Source organism: Pseudorca crassidens, chromosome 9 (assembly GCF_039906515.1).
Source record: "Pseudorca crassidens isolate mPseCra1 chromosome 9, mPseCra1.hap1, whole genome shotgun sequence".
Lineage (NCBI taxonomy): Eukaryota > Metazoa > Chordata > Mammalia > Artiodactyla > Delphinidae > Pseudorca > Pseudorca crassidens.
In genome coordinates this window covers 8,007,299-8,031,105 of record NC_090304.1, presented here as the reverse complement: position 1 = coordinate 8,031,105, position 23,807 = coordinate 8,007,299, and the positions used below count along the sequence as shown (strand labels likewise).

The 23,807-nt window shown below is 53.9% G+C and overlaps 2 protein-coding genes across 2 annotated transcripts in view; both read left to right on the top strand.

Annotated features, from left to right (window-relative positions):
• LOC137231041 (solute carrier family 22 member 11-like) overlaps positions 1 to 23,557 on the top strand; it is a 46,034-nt gene extending 22,477 nt beyond the window's left edge. The window contains 2 exon segments of the mRNA XM_067751549.1: positions 22,747 to 22,950; positions 23,494 to 23,557. Coding sequence (XP_067607650.1) covers positions 22,747 to 22,950; positions 23,494 to 23,557 — 268 coding nt within the window.
• LOC137230419 (solute carrier family 22 member 12-like) lies at positions 17,520 to 22,669 on the top strand. Its single transcript, XM_067749762.1, is given in 7 exon segments — positions 17,520 to 17,919; positions 18,591 to 18,693; positions 19,190 to 19,344; positions 19,419 to 19,587; positions 22,441 to 22,532; positions 22,535 to 22,563; positions 22,616 to 22,669. Coding segments are annotated over 7 exon segments (1,002 nt in total).
• Positions 23,558 to 23,807: the final 250 nt, after the last annotated feature.

Sequence of the window (23,807 nt, the reverse complement as noted above, 5' to 3'; positions counted from 1 at the left end):
AGATAACTAATAAGAACCTGCTGTATAAAAATTAAATTAAATTAAATTTAAAAATTAAAAAAAAAGATTTTAAATAAAAAGAAAACAAGAATCTCGGGACTTTCCTGGTGGTGCAGTGGTTAAGAATCCACCTGCCAATGCAGGCGACACGGGTTCGAGCCCTGGTCCAGGAAGATCCCACATGCCGTGAAGCAACTAAGCCCATGCACCACAACTACTGAGCCTGTGCTCTAGAGCCCGTGCTCCGCAACAAGAGAAGCCACCACAATGAGAAGACCGTGCACTGCAACGAAGAGTAACCCCTGCTCGCCGCAACTAGAGAAAGCCCGCACGCAGCAACAAAGACCCAACACAGCCAAAAATAAAATAAAATTTAAAAATTAATTAATTAATTAAAAAAGAAAAGAGGAACAGAGCTGGACAACTTATGTTTGATATAATAGAATCAAGAATTCCGATAGAGCCATGCATAAATGATTAATTGATTCTCAGCCAAGGTGCCAAATGAATTAAATCGGGAAAGGATAATCTTTTATGGCAAAGGATGCTGGAACAGTTGGATAGCCCTAGAAAAAAAGAGAAAAGAAAAAAGAAAAGAAAAGGAGAGAGAAAGAGGGAGGGGCAGGAAAGAAAGAGAGAGAAAGGAAGAAAGAAGGAGGGAGGAAGGGAGGAAAGAAGGGAGGAAGGAAGGAAAAGAAGAAAGGAGGGGAGAAGAAACTCAACCCTACTTCACACCGTATGCAAAAATGAACTTTAACTTTTTTTTAATTTATTTATTGGCTGCATTGGGTCTTTGTTGCCGCGCGCGGGCTTTCTCTAGTCGCGGCGAGCAGGGGCTACTCTTCATTGTGGTGCGCGGGCTTCTCACTGCGGTGGCTTCTCTTGCTGTGGAGCATGGGCTCTAGACATGCCGGCTTCAGTAGTCGTGGCTCACGGGCTCTAGAGCGCAGGCTCAGTAGTTGTGGCGCAGGGCTTAGTTGTCCCGCGGCACGTGGGATCTTGCCGGACCAGAGCTCAAACTTGTGTCTGCATTGGCAAGCGGATTGTTAAACACTGCGCCACCAGGGAAGTCCCCCAAAATTAACTTTAAATGTATCATAGACCTAAACATAAGAGTTAAAATTATAACACTTTTAGAAGTTTAGAAAACAGGAGAAAATCTTAGCCACCTTGGGCTTGGCAAAGATATCTTCAATAGAACACAAAAAATGAGCGATAGAAGAAAAAAATGATATATTGGATTTCATAAAACAGAACTTCTGCTTTCCAAAGAGACTGTTACAAAAATAAAAAGGCAAGCCACAAACTTTGGAGAAGACATTTGAAAAATCTATATTTGACAGAGGACTTCTATCTAGAAAAGATAGAGAACACTTACAACTCAACAATAAAAAAAAGATCATCCGATTTTAAAACAGGGCAAAAGGTTTGAACAGATGCTTCACCAAAGAGGAACTAGGGAAGACAAATAAGCATATGAAAAAATGCTCTACACCATTAGGAAGATGCAAACGAAAACCGCCGCAAAATGCCACCACACTCCCAAGAAGGGCAAAAATGTAAAAGACCAAGCGTTGGTGAGAACGGAGAACAGCACGGCAGCTTCTTAAAAACTTACACCTGACAGCCACGTGACCCAGACACTCCGCTGTTTTTATTTACCGACAGCAATGGGAGGATTCGCCCCCTCGACGGCGCACGCGCTTGAGTGTTCACAGCAGCTTCATTTGCAACTCCCCAAATCTGGAAACGACCCGAATGTCAGTCAGCAGGTGAACAGGTAACAAAATGTGCTATATCTATACAATGAAATACAAATGACATGTACTTTTACAACATGTTAGAAAACGCAAACTAATCTTTAGGGACAGAAAGCAGATTAGCGGTTGCCCAAGACGGGGGAGGGGAGGGAAGGAGGGATTTCCAAGGTGCAACAGGGAATCTCTGGGGTGATGGATACCTTCATTATCTTGATTGTGGAGGTGGTGTCACAGGTGCGTGGATACGTCAAAAAGCATTAAATTGCACACATTTTTCGAAAACTTAAATAAGTACAGTCAATTATCCTCAAGAAAACTGTAAGTAAATTTAAAAATTATAATCAAACACTCATGTATTTAAGAAATCCGGCCTTGCAAGTACTCAGCAGCCCCCTGGGTGGCCCCCGACCTGTGACGCAAGGTAACCGCTAGCCTACATTCTCGTGTTTTCCTCGTAAATGTGCCGCCTGCTCACACATTCCTCAACGGCGACAACAGCATGGAACCCCGTAGTCTTCAGCCACTTCTTTCGACAACAGTGTTATGTGTTTGAGATACAACCTCGCCGATGATTGATCGTGCCTGTGGTTTGCTCCTTTTCTCCCCTTTATTCATTCATTAAGCTTGAAAGCAAACCTCAGGCAGCAGCGAATCTGCAGGGGGACAGTTCCCAGCTCAACTGAGGCCACAGGTGCCTGGCAGGAGGCCAGTGGAGCCCAGGGGCATGAGTATGGGGAACAGAGTGGGCTCTGGGGTCACGCAGGTGGCAGGGCTCAGTCCCTGGGGCCAGTGTCTGTGAGGAGGACTGTTGACTCTACTCTTGGTGAGAAGGGGCCATGCAAGGCTTTAAGTGGAGGGCTGATGGGATCTGACCTGATTCTGGAAGATGCTCTGGCTGGGAGAAGGGAATGGGTGACCAGGCGGGGGACTGGGGCAGGGAGACCCATTCAGGGCTACCAGGTCCGGGCAGGAGGTGACTGGCTCGCCTGGGGTGCCAGCAGTACCCCCTGGGGGAGTGGTATGGGAAGAGGGGGGCGTGATTTGCAGGAAGAGCCCTTTTTATTTGCTGAAAGGTCAGGAGTGGAATTTGAAAGAGGAATTGCGGAGACTTTGTGCGGTGTGTCTGAATGACCGCCTGGTGGCGTTTTACCGAGAGGGTGACGCGTTTTCCGCTCGGGGAGAGTGAGGGTTGTGAACTCACACATCTGGGGAGACGAGGCAGGTGGAGAACCCAAGGGGGTTGGGGGCCGTGACCACCCAGACCCAGCCACTGTCGCCCTGGAGCTTGTGAGCCCAGGGGTGCCAGTCAGTCAGAGGTCACAATGTTTCTGTGAAATCTCCAAAATGTTCAACGTTGGCTCAGTTGCTGAAGGCACAGCATCTGGGCCAGAGGCGTCTGGAGGAGACAAGCCACTCTCCTCTCCCAGCCTCACCAGCCTGGATGCTCAGCCCCTTCCCCATGGGGCGTGAGGCTCCTCCCTCCTCCGTGAGGTCATCCTGGCCGTCAGCTGGGCCCCCCCCACCGTTGCCCCCACACCCTCTTGGTTTCTTTCATCACCCTTAGAATCTGTCTTCACGAAATTAGTGATTGGGGAGGCAGTAGAGATGTGGCCCCCTCCCTCCACCCTGCAGGCTGGAATGCTTCTGTCTTGTTCTCACCACATGCCCAGAGCTTTGCTCCAGGGCCCAACTCAAGGTACCCAATAATTGTTTGTTGGGTGAATGAATGACGGGTGAATGAATGAATGAATGGGAGAGAAGAGAGTGAGGAGGCCGAAGAGAACGCCCCGTTGTTCAGTGGGGTTTCCATGCCGTTTGCCTCCACCTGCCGAAAGCCTGACCCTTCCTGGGGTCCATGGGGACAGCCCCGAGCAACCCCCAAGTTAGAGCGTGGACCCACCACCCATCCACAAACACCCCCTTTCCCACCCCCTTCTTCCTGGCACAGATGTCAGAACTCGCTACCCGCCCAGGCCCCTCCCTCCCCATGGCATCATCGTGTTCTCTGGGCCCTCACTGGGTCCACCAAAGCCCTCTCCTGGGACATTTCTAAGGAAAATGGAGAAGGAAAATCAGCCCTCTTTGGGGGCGGAGCAGCAAGAATTGACGTCCTGGGGTGGTGGCTGCCACACTTTCCCCTGTGTGGAGGAAACAGATCTGCAGCAAGAATGAAGCCAAGAGAGAAGTGGAAACAAGGGACAGAGGAGGGATGCAGCCCCCAGGCCCCCAGTGCAACTCTCCCCCTCGTCTCATGTGGGCTGGGGACAGTGCTGGTCCCAACCCAAAGCCTGGCGATGCTGCACTGGGGTCCTGGGCCTGGCACAGAGGGTGGGGGCAGGGCACCCACAGGAGCCATGCGTGTCCCTTCAGGCTCAGTGGGTGGCAGGGGCCCTGCTGAGGCTGTGTGCCCAGCTGGGTCCCCGAGGAGGTGCTAATGGAGCACCAGTTACACACATCCTCACAGCTGAGAACTGACTTCTCAGGGGTACAGCTGTCTTGGCTTGGGAAACTCCCTTGGCTAGGTCACGCGGGCCAGGGTGAGACCCTGAGGACACCAGTTTTTGCAGGAGAAACAGCAGCAAAAGAGAAGACAGAATGATCCTGGGGCGGGAGAAAACTGCTGAGAGAGGGTAAGGCGGAGGCTGCCCAGCGAACCCAGAGGCAAGGGCATCCAGCAAGCGAGGCTGTCCAGTTCCACCCGGGCATGTTCTCATGGCTGCCGGAAAACATGCCCCCTGTCTCCTTAAGCCTCTAGGATTTAGGCAAATGGTGCATATGTGTGTGGGCACGTGTGTGTGTGTTTGTGTAAATAAAGGCTGGGGGCTGACAATCAGTTTCCAAGGTACAGACCCAGCCAGGATAGAACCATAGGAAATCATAAGCCCGTGGTAGACAGCGACTCCAGCAGGACAGGAAGTAACCAGGAGCCAGGAGCCCACCTTCACCCTCCCCGCAAAACCCTCCTTCATTTTGTTCAAATAGCACAGATGGGGAGAGAGTCCAAAGGTCCAATCCCCCTGACATCTGCATTACAGATGTTCTTCCTCGAAAAATAAGAGTTCTTCGTTAAAACCGTCAAGCAACGTTAGTTATATGTGAAAAGATGAATGACTTAGATTTACGCCAGCCCCACTCCATGGTGTACAGTTTAGTGCCTGTCCTTCAAACAACATCTATCCCTGCCTGATCGGACCCTGGACCGAACCTCACTCCCTATGAGCCCTTCTCAAGTTGGTCTCTGGGGTTCCCTGAATGTGTCCTCATGGTCAAAAAAAAATGACGATGGTGATGTTGGTGATGAGGATGGTGACATTAATAACAGGCATTCACTGCTCGTCAGGGACTGTTACAAGTGCTCTACATAAACTGATTTAGTCCTCACAGAGCTTTATGAGATCAGAACTATTATCATCCCCATTTTACAGAGGAGGAAACTGAGGCTTAATGCCTTTTCTAAGGCCACACAGATTGGGCACAGCAGGAATTCAAATCCAGACAGCCTGCTCCCGAATCTGTGTGAGTAACCGTCGAACCACACTGCCTCTCGTTTCAGGAGAATTCAGGGGTTTGTTAAAACCACGGCCGGCACTGGCTACGCTGATCTCAGGCCGTGCGTGTCTCATCCACAGAAGCAGAAAAGAAAGCTTCTGACTGCACGGTGTGTTTGCACATTGCCGGCCAAATCCTGCCACTGTGTTTTACAGTGAAATGAGAGGGATTTTGCCAAAATCCACGCACGCTTTCACTTACACTCCCCGCAGCTTTTCCTTGCATCTACCTAAAATTACTCTTCTTAACAATAGGCTACAGGGCTTCCCTGGTGGCGCAGTGGTTAAGAATCCGCCTGCCAATGCAGGGGACACAGGTTCGAGCCCTCATCCAAGAAGATCCCATGTGCCGCGGAGCAACTAAGCCCATGTGCCACAACTACTGAAGTCCTCGCACCTAGAGCCTGTGCTCCGCAACAAGAGAAGCCACCGCAATGAGAAGCCTGCGCACTACAAGGAAGAGTAACCCCCGCTCGCCGCAACTAGAGAAAGCCCGCGCGCAGCAACAAAGACCCAACACAACAAAAATAAACAAAATAAAATAAATAAATTTATAAAACAGTGGTCCCCAACCTTAAAAAAAAAAAAAAAAGGCTGCAACTCACAAAATCAAAGAGACAGTGACCAGGCCTTCCTAAGAATGCAGCTAAACCAGCGTATGACTTACTCAGTAAAGATGCTGAAATCCTAAAGGCCGAGAACCAGGGGGACCAGCAGGGGCGGTCCGGACCCCTGGCACAGGGGCCCCGTGGCACAGGTTCCAGGGAAATCGTGCAAGGGCTGGGGGGGCCAGCCGTTTACATCCAGCCTTGTTAAAATGTGCCAGCTGGTCGCTGCCAGCTGTGGTCAAGACCCTGCGCAGAGCGGGGCAAAGTTCATCCTGTTTGAGCGGCTCGCATTCTGACGAGCCTTATTCCGACTGGCTGGTTAACATCTCCCCATTGACTTTTAACGTGAAATATCTTTTTGACGCAGCAAGGAGAGTGAAGTCCCTTTGGTGAAGGCAGGCTAAGCTTGCAGGAGCTGCCAGGCACGTGAAAGGGAAGGAGCCGGAGCCACGGCTGCCCAAAGCTCTCCTTGACCTACTTAGAGCTGATCTGTTCCATGGGCCAGAGGAACCCCGGGGAGGAGGAGGGGAAGGGGGAGGGGAAGGGGAGGGGAGGGAGGAGGAGGGGTGGCTCCTGGGAGGCCGAAACAAACGGGGGGCTGTGACCAGGGCTGTGGCAGCCCGCACACGGGGGCCAATTAAAACCATGCTATACTTACCCCCAAGCTTTGGCCGCCTGCCCGAGATGCTGCTGAGCCAGTGGCCCGCAGCCACTCCACCACTGTGCGGCCTCCGCGTGGGCGGTGGGTGCGCACAGGTGGCCCGGCCTCGCCTGCTCCCGGGGGTCAGCAGCCTCGAAGCCAGAGGAAAATGCATTTCAACGCAGCCAGTGCCTGCGACTGCTCGGGAGAGATGCCTGGGGCAGGAAGCAGGGGTTCTCTTGATGAGTGCCCACTGGATACCAGGCAGGTGCCACACGCGGTGCCCCAGAGGTGGAAGCGGGTGACTCTGGAAGTTAGCTTGGAGGGAAGGCTACTTTTCTGTCTGGTAAAACCTTTTATTGGGCCTTTTGGCTACAGAAAGGTAAAGCTAGAGTCTGGTCCAGAAGGAGAAGAGGTGAAGCTGGCAGCATCAGGAAGTAAATGGATCTCTTCCCCGGCCCCGGAAGGGCTATGAGAGGGATTGATTTGGGGCTCCCTCTAAGGAGGTTCTGAGCTAGGGGAAGGGGGCCCTTGGGCTCAAGGAAGAGAGGATGTGAGGGAAGGAGCTGCTGATCTGACGGAGCAGGAGCCCAGGGAGAGGGGCAAGGATGCTGAGGCAAGGATGCTACCTGGTGGCCTCCTTTGCTACCCAAAAGCCTTCAGCCAATCTCAGGAGTTAAAAACATAAACACTGGAGCTGGACAGACCTGGATTGGAGTCCTGATTCTGCCACAGAGTAGCCGTACGGCCCAGACTTAGCTCTACGAGCTTCAGTTTTCACATCTCTAAAAATGGGTATAAGAATCATATATCTAATTAAAAGCGTTGTCAGAAGGATTAAATGAGTTATTACAGGAAGAGGACTTAGAATTATGCCCAACACATATCAAGACTCAATATATCACTTATATGTGGAATCTAAAAAAGGAAAACTTAGAGAAACAGAGTAGAATGGCGGTTACCAGGGGCTGGGGGCATAGGGGAAATGGAAGATGTTGGTTAAAGGGTACAAACTTCCAGTTATAAGATTAACAAGTTTGGGGATCTAATATACAGCATGGTGATTATAGCTAATAATACCGTATCATAGGGCTTCCCTGGTGGCGCAGTGGTTGAGAGTCCGCCTGCCGATGCAGGGGACGCGGGTTCGTGCCCCAGTCTGGGAAGATCCCACATGCCGCGGAGCAGCTGGGCCCGTGAGCCATGGCCGCTGAGCCTGCGCGTCCGGAGCCTGTGCTCCGCAATGGGAGAGGCCACAGCAGTGAGAGGCCTGCGTACCACAAAAAAAAAAAAATACCGTATCATATGCTTGAATGTTACTAGGAGAGTAGATCTTACACGTTCTCACCACAAAAAGGAATGGTAACTATGTGACGGGATGGAGATAGCAGCTAATATATGGTGGTCCTCATTTTGCAATGTATAAAAGTATCGAATCAACACATTGTACACCTGAAACTTACACAATGTTACTTGTCAATTACATTTCAATAAAGCTTGGTGGGGGGAGCATTAATGAGACCGTTAGATATCATCATCATCATCGTCATCGTTTGGAAAAAGTAACACCCAGGAGACCAGATCTTCAGAGGTTCTGGAGAAGGAGTTAGAATTCCAGGCATCACATGTGTTGGGGGCTCTAATTACTTGGACACTCTGGCAGCGGGAGACGGTGAGGACCCCCAAAGAACCATGGCTTCTTGTCCTGAAAACAACCTTGCAAAGTGGGGGTTATGATGCTCTATTTACAGATGAGGGAAACAAAAAGGTCCTGAGAGCCCAAATTCAAACCAAGACCATGAAGACCGCACAGCCTCCCTGCGTCCTGCTTGGGCCCTGGTCCTCATGCTGCGTCCTGCTGTGAGCACCGTGAGGGGCACAATGACTCAGTCCGGGCCCTTGGGAAGCGTGCAGCCCATTACCCGACAGAGGGAAGAGCTGGAGGATCCTCCCGTGGGCAGGGGGCTGCGGTGGAGGTGGGCAGGGACAGGGAGGACGAAGCGTGGAGGGATGGTGGCAACGGCCCTCAGATAGAAGAAATGGCTCACAAGGGAAGACGGGTGCAGGGCACTTCAGGCCATGTGAAGGAGGCGCCAAAGTGAAGGCTCTGAAGATGGGCTGGGGAGGGGGGCTCTGGCTGGCTTGGCCTTGTCTCTGAAGCGCTCGGAAGTCATCGGAGGCTTTGAGTAAGGGTGACGAGCCGGAGCCTGCAGACACCTTCAGAGGGACCGACTGAGGCTGTCCTCCCAGAATTGCCATCTGGTCTCAGAGCACTTGAGGGAAGGGAGGACAGTGGAGTTCAGGTGCTGCTTTATACTCTGTCCCAAGTGCTGGGGGTCCCGGAGGCACAAGCAAACTCAGCTGGCTGCGGCTGCCACCTCCTCCAGCCGCCTGCCTGGATGCAACCAGCCTTCCTGGCCACCGGGGACTTTGCTGAGTCACTGACAGTGAGCACTCCTACTGGCCTTTCTCCTGCCTGGCCTGGGACCAAGGGCAGCTGCTGTCACCGCAGGACATTGGGGCTGGGAGGAATCACAAAAAGCCTGCTGCACCATCTGGCCAGAAAGGTCCATGGCGCATCCCCAGGTCCAAAAAAACACATAAAAAAAGACAAAAGGAAACATGTTGTTGAACAGCTTGCCTGTGCCCATTTTCGGAAAGTACGTGATCTTACTGGTCACAACCCCCAGTATTTACCAGGGCTGGCTCCGGAGCGGGGATGCCACACATTCCTGCAACAGCACCACCCCTGGTCCCTTCGTCCCAACTGCCTGACCTCTCTGCTCCTTGACCTTCCCTCCACCCGCCGCTCACCCCCACGGTCATGATCCAGACTCTCTTTCACTGGAACCTTGTCTTCCAGGCCTCTAAACACTGGAGACCAAGGGCTCAGCCTCAGACCTCATCTTCCTGCTGTGAAAGGTCACTCCCTAGGTGAGCTCAGCCAGTCCTGGACTTGAAATGCCTTTCAGCCCTCGTTATCCCCACATACCAACTCTCACTGCATAGCGACCTCCAAGAGACAGGTCAGGTTTTGTTTATTTTGCTTTTTGGTTTTTCGGTTTTTTTGGCCGCACCACGCGGCTTGCGGGATCTTAGTTCCCCCACTAGGGATCGAACCCGTGCCGCCTGCAGTGGAAGCACAAAGTCCTAAGCACTGGACCACCAGGCAATTCCTAGACAGGTCAGTCTTATCGCATCCAAAGCCAGACAGTTCGCTACCCCCTCAAACTCGCTTCACCCCAGTGTTCTCCATCTCAGTAGATGGCCCCCCATTTACCAGCCCGACCACAGGGTCAACCTTCCCTCCCCTCTCTGCACCCACACCCAACCCAAAATAAAACAATATACCCCGAGTCTAAGCATTTCTCCCACCTGCCCTAATGTCCTAGAGCTGACCCTCATCTTTGCTCACGGGGACACCAGCCCTGAGGACCCCCTCCTACCCTGCTCCTTTTTCAGTGCATTCTCCACACAGCAGCCAGAGGGATCTTTTTAAAACATGTCAGACCACATCGCTCCCCTCCTCAAGACCCTAGAAGGATCTATATGCTCTGGCCCCATAACTGCTCACCTCATCCTACTCTCACTCCATTCCGTCCCCGGCCTCCTTACCAAGCCTTGAGCACACCAGGCACACACCCACCCCAGGGCCTTTGTATTTGCTCTTCTCTCTTCCAGGGATGTTCTATCCCCAGGCATCTGTGTGCCTTGTCCCCTTACCTATTTGTGTCTCTTCCAATGTCACCTCCACAGAGAGGTCTTCCCTGACTGCCGTGTCTAAAGGAACCCCCTCACTCTTACCCCTTATGCCACCTTGTTCCTCTCCATGGCATGACCACTACTCATCATTGGATTATATTCATCTATTTTTTGGTTTGCTTCCCCTCCCCCAGCGGCATGGCCTCCACGGAGCACAAGGGCAGGTACTTAGCTTGTTTGTTCTCTGCTGCATCCCCAGTGCCAAGAGCAGTGGCTGGTGCGTAATCAATGCTCAGTGAAGAATGAATGTCCACAACAGTAAGAGAAAAGCACCCTTGATATCCTCTAAGAGATCAAGGAAATGATGCCACCCATGAAACAAGAAGTGGAAGTTAGGAAACAAGAACAGGCAGTTGTAGGAAGGACCAAATAGTAATTTGGAAATGAAAAGTATAAATTCTGAAATTAAAATTCCCACAGTTTGAAAATCAGAGTCTCAACTGAAGGACTGAAGAGCAGAATGAGTTCAAGTAAAGAGCAGCTCAGTGAGCTGGATGCTGGCGTGGAACACCTCCCACCAGGAGGAGGTTGATTCTGATGAATTCTGGAATGTGTTTGTGTTTGTAGTGTGCACTTTAAGTATTTGCTCATTCATTCAGTCCACACTTGCTGAGTGCCTCCTAAGTGCCAGGCTTTGCTCCGGGTGAAGGGGATACAGCAGTGAGCAAAACTGACCAGGCCCCCACTTCCAAGGAGCTTACATTCTAGCAGTGGGAAGCCAGACAACAAGGGAATCCATGAGTAAAAGATGAAATGTGCTGGATGGCGGGAAGGGCAATGGGGAGAAGAGAAGCAGGAAAGGAGGCTGGGGAGTGTGAGGTTGGGGGCAGTTAACATTTAAATAGGGGGTCAGAAATGAACTTATTTACAAAACAGAAATAGAGTCACAGATGTAGAAAACAAACCTATGGTTACCAAGGGGGAAAGGGGGTGAGGGATAAAGTGGGACATTGGGGTTGACATATACACACTACTATATCTAAAATAGATAAATGTAAGGACCCACTGTATAGCACAGGGAATTCTATTCAATACTCTGTAATGACCTATATAGGAAAAGAATCTAAAAAAGAGTGGATATATGTATATGTATAACTGATTCACTTTGCTATACAGTAGAAACTAACACAACGTTGTAAATCAACTATACTCCAATAAAATTTTTAAATAAATAAATAGGGGGGTCAGGGAGGGCCTTGCTGAGAATGAGACTTCTTCACAAAGACTTGGATGAAGTGAGCTGTGTGCCTCTCTGGGAGAAAAGGGTTCCTGGAAGAAGGAACAGCAAGTGCAAAGGCCCTGAGGCAGAGACATGGAGCAACAGGAGGAGGCCAGTGGGGCTGGCGTGGATGCAGGAAGGACAGGAGAGGAGCTTACAGAGATAGCAGAGGCTGACAGTGAGGGGACTTTGACTTTCACTCTGTGTGAGATGAGGAGGCACTGCTGGGTTTCCTGCACAGCAGTGACACAGTCTGATGGAAGTTGACGAAATAAAAATTCACATCTTAAGGCAAGACAAGAAAAATTTTAACATAAAACTTTTTCTCTGCCCTCTGGCCTCCTCCCTCCCCATGGTGTGCATAGTGCCCCCACGTTCTGTGTGAACCAGACCTCCCCAATGGCAGAGGTACCTGCTCAACCATAAAGATCCAGTTTTCTCCTTCTGGCACCAGCTCTGTAACTCCTTAGAAGAAAACATTCTTTTCTCAATCCTGTAAGGAGTCAAGATGACCCACCACTCACCCTGTATAGCCCAGAACAGACTGGTCAGATGGCCTGGGGAGACACTGGGCCACACCTAATGGAAGTTCTTAGCTTAAATACTTACAACCATATTAAGGTTACTGGCTATATTACTTGTATTCCGTCTATTTATAAGATTACTGTCTCTTGCATTACCCAATGTATGACTGAGCCTCTGATAGAATTAGTGATGATTAGGTGACTTGAAACAATAGACCAAGCATCGAGTTCTGTAAGATCAATGACTGTAACAGTGTAACTCTAGGTATGGGAAGAAGTGACAAGAGGGCACAATTTCCTGGACCATAAAAGACTAATGAGACAGGCAGCCCAGAGGCTCTTGGCTACTGTTAACAGGGCCTAGTCCAGGAATAGCACACTGAGTGGCCTGTCAATGAAATCCTCGCCTGACCTGGGAATGAGCATTCCTAGCGCCATGGGACAAATTGGTCACAGAGCGCCTCCTAAGCCTTGGTCGAAATTAAGTCCCAAAGGGAAGGGATTGTGAAATAAAGAACGTTGCCTACCATCCAGTTCTACAAGAATCCAGTCGTTTGCCACTGCAGTCTCTGACCTACAGTAACCCTAAAAAAAATGCAGGGCAAAGATCAAGATGAAACACTTTATGCTCTGGGAAAACGTGCAGAACGGGCCTTTGGCTAATGAGCTATTTTCAGGAGAAATTTTTTATGAACTCGGATTCTTGCACCTTCTCACATTTAGAAAAGCATTAACTAAGATGTCTGTTCCTCGTGACTAACGGCAACCGTCTCCTGAGATGTGTGCTCAATTGCAGGTTCCCGCTTTGCCAACATCACGTCTATACTGGCCTCCCCCTTAAACTCTTCAGAACAGTCCTTAGAGCTCTCTCAGAGACTGTCTCCCAGGTTATAATCCTCAGTTTGGCTCAAATAAAATTTTCCATTTCTTTCTTCGGTTGACACTGATAAATTTTTTTTGTTAACGAAGTAAGACAGAATCCCTCTATCTGCGTGCGTGTGGAGAATAGATGGCAGAGGCTCAAAGGTGGAGGAAGGGAGACCAGTGAAGAGGCCCTTGCAATGATCCAGGGAAACACGGCAGCAGCTTGGGCCACGGGGGTAGCAGATGGGGAGGGGAGAAGTGGGCATGGCCCAGGCATGGCTTTAAGGTCAAGCCAACAGGACATCCTGGCAAATGGCATATGAAGTATGACAGGGATGGCTCCAGGGTTTTTTCCTGAGCAGCTGGAAAGATGGAGTCCCCGACCGCTGAGACAGGAAAGGCACAGAGAAGCATGTTTACAGGGAGCTCAGCTTTGGCCTCGGTAATTGTCGGACGTCTGTTAGGCCTATTAGAAAGTGATTAAAGATAACTGAGGTGATACAAAGTTTATTTAACACTTCACGGATAGACCTAGAGATTATCATACTAAGTGAAGTAAGTCAGACAGAGAAAGAAAATATATGATATCACTCATACGTGGCATCTAATTTTTTTTAATTATACAAATGAACTTATTTACAAAACAGAAAAGACTCACAGATTTCGAAAACAAACTTGTGGTGACCGAAGGGGAAACGTGGTGGGCAGGGGTAGAGATAAATTAGGAGCTTGGGATTAACATACACATACTACTACATATAAAATAGATAACCAGCAAGGACCTATTGTATAGCACAGGGAACTCTACTCTATATTCTGTAATAACCTATATGGGAAAAGGAATCTGAAAAAGAATGAGTATATGTATCTGTATAACTGAATCACTATGCTGTACACTTGAAACTAACACAACAATAAACTATAAAATTAACTATAAATCAACTATACTCCAATAAAATTTTTTTTAAATGGTGAATTAGATAAAAATTTCAAAAAAAACCCCACAACACTTCATGACGTGGACCATCTCCATTCAGAGAACTGCAAAATGAGGGAGGGGGAAGGCAGGAAGCTTTACAAAATAAGGAATAAAGAACAGGATGCGAAAAGTAGAAAATATCAGATTGGCTGGGACCACATAGTGAATGGAATGAGGAGCAACAAGGCATAAGTATAAAGCCCAGGGTTGGCTTGTCGTCTGGGGACCGGCTGACTGCATATACTGCATTTCTGGTCAAGCGGAGAACTTACAGGGGCATGCATGTTATCAAAGTTTTCCTTTGTTGCCATGGCACCCCCAGCAGGAGCAGCTCCATCTGGGGCCTTCTGTATTTCAACAGGCCCCTACGTTTAGGGGGTTGGATTAAAGTCTAGCATTCCAACAAGAGGTCCTTGAAGAGGTGAACTGTCCCAAAGATAGAGGAGAGAGACTGAGAAGAGGACCAAGTACTGAGCCCCGTGACCTCAAGGGTAAGAGTGTGGGGAGAAGAGGAGGAATCAGTCAAAGGGATTGAGAAGCGGGGGAGGGGGAGGAGAGGCGGGCGAGCCCTGGGGCCCAGGGAAGAAGGGTCTTATGAAAAGAGAAGTCTCAGAGGCTGTGATGGCTCAAGTAAGATGAAAATAGAAAGTGGCACTGAACTCGCTGTAGGGACATCATTGGTGACCATGGGGTGACAGGGCAAAAACTTGATGAAGATGAATCCAAAAAAGAATGGGAAGAGAGATTGGAGATGGGTGTCGACAAGCCTTTTATGGAATGGTACAGTAAACAGAAGCAGAAAAAGAGGGTGGCAGCTGAAGAGAGATGCAAGGTTGAAAGTGAGGGGAGCTTTTTTGAGGACTGGAGGAAAAAGCAGCATGTTTGTACATTGATGGGAATTGTCCCGTAGGGAGGGAAAATCAGGTGCCAGGGAGGAAGGGGAGTCTTGAAAAGGTGGAGAGGTGGGCTGCAGGGCACACAGGGAGGAGCTGGCCACAATGAGAGGGGACGTGTAGGGCATTTACGGTGGCAGGATGGAAGGCAGAATGTTGGGGCACCGAGGCCTGTTGGCTTCGGTGAGAGACTCAGATTGTTGGTTTCTGATGGCTTCTATTTTCTTAGTGAAATAAGGAGAAAAGACATTTATTGAGAGGACGGAAGAGGAGGTGGGAGGTTTGAAGAGAGGAGATGGTATAAAAGAGCTCCTAGTTTGTGTGTTCAAATATAAGGCTAACAGAAATAAAATATGTCACTGCCAAACCACAACAGAAGAAAAATAGAACAAGAAAAAGCAATGGATTCCACAGAAAATAGGAAAAAGGAAAAGACTTAAAGGGAAAATATGGTAAAGAAGAAAAAGCATCAAAAGGCCAAACATGACCATAACCACAATAAATGTGAATAGGCTAGAATCACTAGGTAAAAGGCAGAGGCTTTTCATTTGGACTTTACAAAAGGAGATGTTAAGCTTAGTTTGCATTCCAGGCTTATGAAGCAGAACACACAATGACTAAAATAGAGTCTGGAAGTATTCACACCAAATTGTTACCAGTGGTGATCACTGGTTGGTGAGTTTAGGAGAGATCTTTGTTTTCTTTTTACCTTTCAATATGTTTTGAATTTTTTGGAAGGGGCATACATTAATTTTATTATCAGGAGAAAAAAAGAAGTTGTTTTTAAAAATAGCTGAAGCACATCTTCATGGAACCTTTGTTTGCTGTCCAAACCTGGGTTCCAAAGATGCTCTTAAGAAGGGTCGCTGCCTAACATGAACTGGATGGAATTGAGGCCAGCTGGACAATAACAGAATGGTGCAGGACAGTGTGAAGAGGGGGGCTCCACTGCCCACTCTGAGCTCCACGGGGAGGCAGGAATAATCAAGGAGAGCTCCCTGGAGGAGGAGGCTCTTGTAGTACATGGAGGATGTGGCCCAAGGGTGAGCCTGGAGATAGCATTCTAGGCTAGGGGCACTGTCTGAGTAAGGGCAGGAGCCCACTGAGTCAGCACAGGGTGCATGTGGGAAGCAGTGGGTGAGTTGGGGTACAGAGGCCAGGGAGGCGAGGAGGTTGTACCTGTGAGCTACATGAATGGGCCAAGGGAAGAGTGGGCAAGACAAAAGGAAGTAGTGGGAGGGGAGATATTCTTAAAATAGGTGGGCCTCATGCTCCAAAGCACATGAGAATAAATGGCTGGGTCACCATCACTGCTCCATTGCCCACTCTCTACCTGCCACACGTCACACACACACTTGAACACACTCATGTACATATATGTGCACATACATCTATACACTCATGCACACACACATGCACACACATTCATGCACCACGTGTGTACACACATCCATGCACTCATGTATACATGCACACACATTTTTTGCCCTTTTGTGGCCTCTGGCCCTTTAGCCTGGAGAATTAACTATTGCAACCACGGGGGGGGGGGTGTCTCTTGGCTCAGGTCCAATCTTTCTTGACCTCCCCCCCAGCATGCATTGCTTCCCCACCCCCGCCCTGGCCATGGGATACATTGGCTAGCTGCTGCTGAGGGGGTGCCCCCTGGCTTTTAAGCAGGATTTGACAGGAGGGTTTTGCAGTGTGGGAGATGGGTTGCAGGGACAGAAACAGAGGCAGGAAGACCAGGGAAGGGACAGCTGTGGAGACAGAGGTGGGGGAGGAGAAGTTAGTAGGGCTTGGCCACTGGAGGGGTTGGGAAGTGAGTAACAGGAAGCATGAAACAAGACACGGAATTTGGGAGTAGATTTGGGGAGGGGGCAGAGACCTTGGGGAAACACTGAACTTGAGGAACCCATGGGGTGTCTGGTGACACTAAAAGCCCCATGAAGGACTCAGGAGGGGGTGACCGCAAAGTGGGGCAGCATCAATGACAGTGGACACGTACAAGCGAGGGGACGTGGGGGGAGGGCTGGGTCACACTGGCTGGGACGCGTGGTGCTTGGATGTCTGCCAGTGACTCAGCCTACACACACAGAAGTCCTCACGGCGCACGATGTCGTACCAGCCCCCAGATTAAGAGGACCCCGGGCAATGCTTCTCCTGGGTCAGCCTTCAGCACCGGCAGAGCCAGGCCAAGGGGCAGCAGGGATGCTGGGGGCGGCGGCAGCCTCACGGCAACCAGGGCAGAGCCAAGGCCTCCCAGCCCACATGGGGCAGGAGCTGCCGTGCCTTTGAATTTGCACCTCCCTCAGAGCCGGGTTAAACTGACCAAGGAAATGATTACTAACCCCTCTTCCACAGTGTCACCTGGACACAGTAACTCCAGCCTGGGTGACTTCAGCCTCCTCTTTCCCCACTTCCCCAATTCAGCTTCTCCCAGAGATCCAGGGGCAGCTGCGTCTCTGGGGAGATGCCGGTGGCTTCAGGGTCACACCTCACAGGCTCAGGTCCCCGTCGGAGCCACCCTGAGTGACGGCGGCTGAGCAGGCGCTCGGATACCCGCGGGCCAGGTCTGCGAAGCGGGCGCCACCGCCATGCCCCAGGTGGCCTGGCTGGCGGAGCAGGAGATGCCACGGGGGAGGCAGGCCCCTCACGTCAGCCCCTCTGCCCTGGGCCGGCCTCTGTGAAGTGGGCACCTCCACTGGCCCCCTGGGCAGGCTCCATGGCCTTTTCCGAACTCCCAGACTGAGTGGGCAGCCTGGGCAGGTTCCAGGTTCTCCAGATGGTGGCCCTTGTGGTCCCCACCATGTGGCTCACCACTCAGAATATGCTGGAGAATTCCTCGGCCACCATGCCCAGCCACCGTGGCTCGGCGCCCCTCCTGGACAACAGCACTACCCAGGCCAGTGTCCCCAGGGCCCTGGACCCTGAGGCCCTCCTGGCCGTCTCCATCCCACCGGGTCCCAACCACGAGCCCCACCAGTGTCTCTGCTTCCGCCAACCACAGTGGCAGCTCCTGGCAACTCCTGCAGCCACCAACTGGAGCGAGGCTGCCACGGAGCCACACGTGGATGGCTGGGTCTATGACCGCAGCACCTCCCCCAAGACCCTCCCCAGGTCCTAGCACCTTAGAGGCCAAAGTCACAGATTACAGTTGGCTGGACTCAAAAATGGCCCAGTCCCAGGAGGGACCCGCCACCCCTGGCCTCCACACTCACAGGTGGCTTCTGGCTCCTCCTCGGCCACATTGCCCTACAGGGGTTGGTGGCAGGAATGAGCCTGCAGACGGACACTGTCCCCAGGCTGTGGAAGAGCAGGTGGTACTAGAGCAGGTCTGATACCCAGGCGGCCCTACTGCTGCAACTCGGGCAGCTCTCTCCACCCAGGAGTCTCAGGGGACTCAGGGGAGAGTCGCTGGGTTCCCAGAGGCAGGATCCAGCAAATGAGGGAGAGCGGGAGAGGCGGCCCATCCCAGCAGTCAGAAGGGGCCTCTCTGTGGAACGGGAGGGACGCGGCCTCGGGAAAGCGGGGGGAGGCGCCAGCGTTGCGTGGCTGCTGCCAAGGGGCCAAAGCAAAGGAGGCAGGTGAGGCCAGAGAGGGCTTGATCCTGGACCTGTGGGCAGTAGGGAGCCATGGAGGGGCTTAGGCAAGGGGTGACAGCCCCAGAGGTCACCAGGCCGGCCGCCCGGCCCCAGTGCCCTGGGCCTTCCCATCTGGCTCCTCTGCGCCCTCCGCCCCTCCCACCTGAGCTATCCAGCCTCCTGAGCTCAGATCCTCTTCCTCTCCCACCAGGGGGACCTGATGTGTGACTCCGAGGCCTGGAAGCCCACGGCCCAGTCCATCTACCTGGACGGGATCCTGGTGGGAGCTGCTGTGTGCCGCCAAGCCTCTAACAAGTGAGGCCCCCTTTCCCCTCACTGTCCCTGTGCTCCCAGACTCCTGGCCCTGACGGGCCCTGAACTGGCCTCTTGCAGCTGGCCTGGGGAGAAAACTCCGCTTGCAGTGGAAATACCTGCTCCCGGGTCTCGCTCTGACACCCTCCAGCTGTGCCGCTGAGCAAAGCTCAGCCCCTTTCCGGGCCTCTGTTTCACTGACCCTCCTCTGCGGCCGTGAAAGGTCATTGCCCTCATCAAACGTTCACTGCTAAAACCTGCTCAGCAACGTGCCTGCCTTCCGCTGCTGCTTGGCTGCCCCTGCTGACAGGGAGCTCACCCCCTGCCCAGTGCCTTCACTCCTGCCTGGGCCGCGGGGGCGCTGCCCACGAGCCCTCCCTCCACGGACGCAGAATGTGGGTCTGGCCCTGAGAGGCACTTTAGCACTGCTATGCTCAGCGGGCGAGCGTAGGGTGGGCACACCGCGGACCCGGCCGCCCTCCCCGTGCGTGTGCCGCACGTTCGGACTCGGGCTGGTGCTGACCTGGAGCTACTTTCCGACGGCCATGTGCGGCACGGCAGCCGCTTTCCTCCACACCTTCACCGTGTACCGCCTCTTCCGCTTCCTGGTGGCCTTCGCCGTGGCGGGCGTCATGATGAACCCCGGCACTCTCCGTAGGTCCCCCGACCCGGGCCGTGCAGGGGCTGCTCGTGCAGCCTCCCAGGCTGACCCACTTGTCTCCTTGCAGTGACGGAGTGGACATCGGCGCAAGCCCGTGCCTCGGCAATGACTTTGAAAGCCCTGGGCTTCAGCTTGGGCCAGGTCCTGATGGCCGCAGTGGCCTACGGCGTGCGCGACTGGGCGCGGCTGCGGCTGGCGGGCTCCGCCCCCTTCTTCCTCTGCTTCGTGTACCCCTGGTGGGTGCTACCCTTCCCCCTCCTCGGAGGAGATAACTGCCCACCCTCCCCCCGGGGCGCAGAGGGCCGGGGTGCAGGAGGCCGGAGGGGAGCCACGGGAGCCTGGTACAGCCACAGCTCACCCACTCAACCCAGGGCTTCTTCCCCTGCTCCTCCCACGTGTCTCCACTCCCTCCGCCTTCTTTCCCATCACCTGTCGGCCCTTTCCCCTCTCCGGTCATTGCCTGCCTTGGCAAGTGTGCCTCCAGGCACGTTTTCTGAGCCCCTCCTTCGTGCCAGGCATGGCAGCACTAGGCCAGATGGGGGATGGGATGCAAAGATCCAGCGCGCGCGCGCGCGCACACACACACACACTCCCAAAACACAGCCACAGTCAGCCTTACGTACTGACATTATTGCTAGAGGACAAGGACCACAACCCAATTGTCAGAGGGGGCCCTGGTTTCCTCCACACAGGGCTGACACATGGGAGGCTAGGTAATGTCTGCACTGACCTGAAATGAATCCGGCATGGCCCCGACCAAGCTCCTGGCACACAGCAGGTGCACAGTAAATATTTGTTGGATGGATGGAGAGATAGATATATAGATAGACAGGCAGACAGATAGATGAGTGCATGGTTGGGTGGATGGATGGGTGGATGGGTGGATGGATGGATGGATGAATAGGTGGGTGGATGGATGGATGGCCCTTCAGGGTAGGGCTGAGCCTCGCTCATCACATATATACAGGCCCAGCACCTGGTAGTCGCTTGGCCATTGCAGCCACCGCAGAAAGGAGCACAGCAGAGGCCCAGTGGAGGACAGGGCACCTGCACCCGCACTACGAGGAAGGCTGGCTCCACAAATCTCTCCCAGCCCAACAGCCTGGAGCAGAAAAGTTCTTAATATGGAGCCTTTAGCAACTAATTTGCAGTCACTTGCCAGCGCAGGAGGCAATCACATCTCACGCAGCGGCTCTGAGACGGGGCACTCGTACCTGACAGGTGGCCTTCTGGGATGGCAGACTGACCCCCATAACAAGAGGGTGAAGGGCAAATGTCAGTGATGCAGAGTCCAGGGCACCCCTCCCGGCTCTCTGATGCTGAGGCTGACTCGCGGGGCTGAGCCCCACTTTCCTTGGCAGACAGGCGCACACAGGTGCTACGTGCCCACATGTATTCATTACTCCACTACTTCATCACGTCAACAAATTGCACTGAGAACCACCATGGGGGGGTCTGGCTGGTGCAGGGGTGACAGCGATGAGCAGCACGGACAGGGTCACTGCCCACGTGGAGCCCGCAGGAAGTCCCCTGCATCACAGCATCACAAGCCACGCTTGGGGTCTGACGCACCAGTGGGGGATGTGGACCCATCTGAGGATGGGCCCCCCTGGCCCCTCAGCTCCCGCCAGCTCCTCTGCCTCTCTCCCAACCCAATTTCTCTTCTTGAGAAGCGTCTGCACACACAAACCCACTCCAATGACCCTGCCGCCCTCGCTCTGCTCCCCTCCCTCGGCCCCTGCCCAAAAGGGCACCGACGCTCTCTCTCCGGGGATCTCACCTGTGCCCACTGCTCTCCCTCCACACACTGCAGGCCCCCAACCCCCTCCCCTGTCCTGCCGCTCCCCGGCCTCCAGCCACCCGCGTGATGTCCCCATTACCAGTGTCTCGGCATCACAAACGTAGCATCTCCTTGCCCCTGCTCCTCCCAGGGCCTCCCCAGCGTTGACGGCGGGCCCCCACCCACAGGTACTGGAGTACCTGACACCTGACACCTCCCTCTCCCTCACGGTTGCCGCACTCCAAGTCCCGCAGGTCACAGGGTCTTGCCAACTCTACCTCTAATGTGCGCTTGAGTCCCCCTCTCTCCCCTGCTCTGCAAACCCCCAAGGATCTCAGGGACCCATGGCTGTGGAGCAGGCGGCCCGCCCTGGCTGCTGCTGGGGGCGGGGTGCAGGGGGGCAACGTGTCTGGCTGGGGGACCTGAGTCTGGAGGCAGGAGCCTGTGCGCGGTGGTGGGCACGTAGGGGGCTCCGAGGCCTGGATGGCGCAGGGGATCTGGGCTTGATGTTGAGGGGGTGGGAGACAGGTTAGTGTTAGGCCCACCCTGAGCCTGGGCCCTGCCACGGGGAGGGGGCACCGGGATGCCTGAGGCTGCCTGACACTCAAGAGGCGGCGACTGTCACCGGGCATGGGCGAAAGGGCCAAAAGTGAGGCAAGGGCAGTGGGCCGGTCACCTGCAAGGGGTGCTGGAGGTGAGGGGCATTGGTGACTGATGGGTGCAGGTGGACGGGGCTGGTGATGTCAGGACCAAGGACCCTGCTGCAGGCCTGAGCCCCTCCCCTGGTGGGTGTGGACCTGTTTGCAGGGAGGGGCACCTGGGGAGGGGCCAGCTCAGGCAGGAAGGTGTGGCCATGGGGATAAACAGAAGGGCCGTGTGACATAGGGGAGGGCTGGACAGTGGGGGACCCTGGTGGGCTTGCAGGACTGCGGTCCTGGAGCCATTGAGGGCGTCCTTACTGCACGCAGGCCCACCAGCCCTGGGTCCCGGGCGAGGCTGGGGAAGGGCCAGGGGGTTGGGAAGGAGGCAGGAAGCAAGAACAGGGGCCCCCAACCCCAGCCCAAGAGAGGGAGGAGGGAGGAGGGAGAAAGGGTGACCTGCAGGGGAAGGAGGGTGCCGAGGGCGCGGCTTCCGCAGCCCCGGAGCCCTGTGCTGCCTCCCCCGACCTCAGCCACCCTGAGCCTCGGCTGCCAGTGAGGCCGCTCCTCGGGGCAGAAGGGGACGGGGGGCAGTGAGGCTCATGCAGGCCAGACCCTGGGGACCACAGGCAGTGTCCACCTCCCACTTCCCTCCCTCTGCCCCACCCCAGGTGGCCGGCAGGCTCAGCACGGTGGCTCCTCCTTACGGGCAGGCTGGAGAGGGGCCTGCGGGAGCTACAGAGGGCGGCTGCCGTCAACGGGAGAGGGCAGTGCGGGACGCACTGACCATCGAGGTGAGGCGAGGCTGGCCCTTCCCCCTTGAATCTCTCTTTCACGTGGTCTCAGGGCTGGCCAGGTGCATCCCGACCCAGCCTGACCCACGGCGCCTCTCTGGGCTGAGCAGGGCCGGGCCAGAGTGAGAGGGCAAAGCCACAGGTAGGCAGTGCGGCCCCTCACAGGTGCATCTGTGCGGGCAGGATGACCGCAGTGGGCCTGGGCCAGACGGCAGCCCGAGGGGGAGCCATCCTGGGGCCTCTGCTGCGGCTGCTGGGTGTACACGGTGCCTCCCTACCCCTGCTGGTGTACGGGGCGGTGCCAGTGCCGAGCAGCCTGGCCGCACTGCTGCTGCCCGAGACCCAGAGCCTGCCGCTGCGCGACACTATCCAATATGTGTGGAGCCAGTGAGTGGGCCATCCCCTCCACCCTCCAGAGAACCCCAGAAGAGGGCAGGCCTGGCAGCCACCCCTACTGCTGGACAGAGGGAGAAGCAGAGGCCCAGAGAGGGATAGGACTGGCCCAGAGTCACACAGCACATTTTTGGGAGATTGGAGACCAAGGGCTGGGTCTCCCGGCTGACAGTATGGACTTTGTCCCCTACCCTTCATTCCACAATTTGAGACCTAAATGCCCTAGCTACCCCCCAGCTCCACCTCGGGAGAGATCAAGGGGAAGGGAGGGTGTAGGACTTTGTGAGAGGGAGAGCTGAGGGTGTGACGGCTGTGCTGCAGGTCCTCACGGGCCCCAGACTCTACTACTAAAGCCCCTAGACGTCTATCAAGGCTGTCACTGTGCACCCATCCCCCACGATGTGCTCAGGGAGCTCAGTCCTGGGCCCCTGAGAGCAGGGCAGCAGTATCTCCTAAGTCTTCAGGACGGACACATGTCAGGGGTCAGGCGTGACTTGCACCCACGAGACATAACCCCTCCGTGCCTCTCCTGAACAGGGCAGTAAAGAAGGCAACACACAGCACCCAGGGGCGTCCTGTTCTGAAATCCACACGACTTTAGGCCTCCTGGGAAGCCTGCGATGGGATGGCAGGAGGAGGCTCTTCTCTGCGGAAGGAGAGCAAAGGCCTCGGTTTCCGGAGGGCTGGGGGGCTGCCCCTCCAGCCGAGCCCAGCCTCTCACTATCTAAGGAGCCGCCCTGAACACAGAAGGGGCCAAGGAAGGTGTGATTGGCAGGACGCTGCCCGGTACACCATCACCCGACCCTCTCTCAAGGCTGCTGAGAGAGGAGCAGGGGCCCGACCCGACCCTA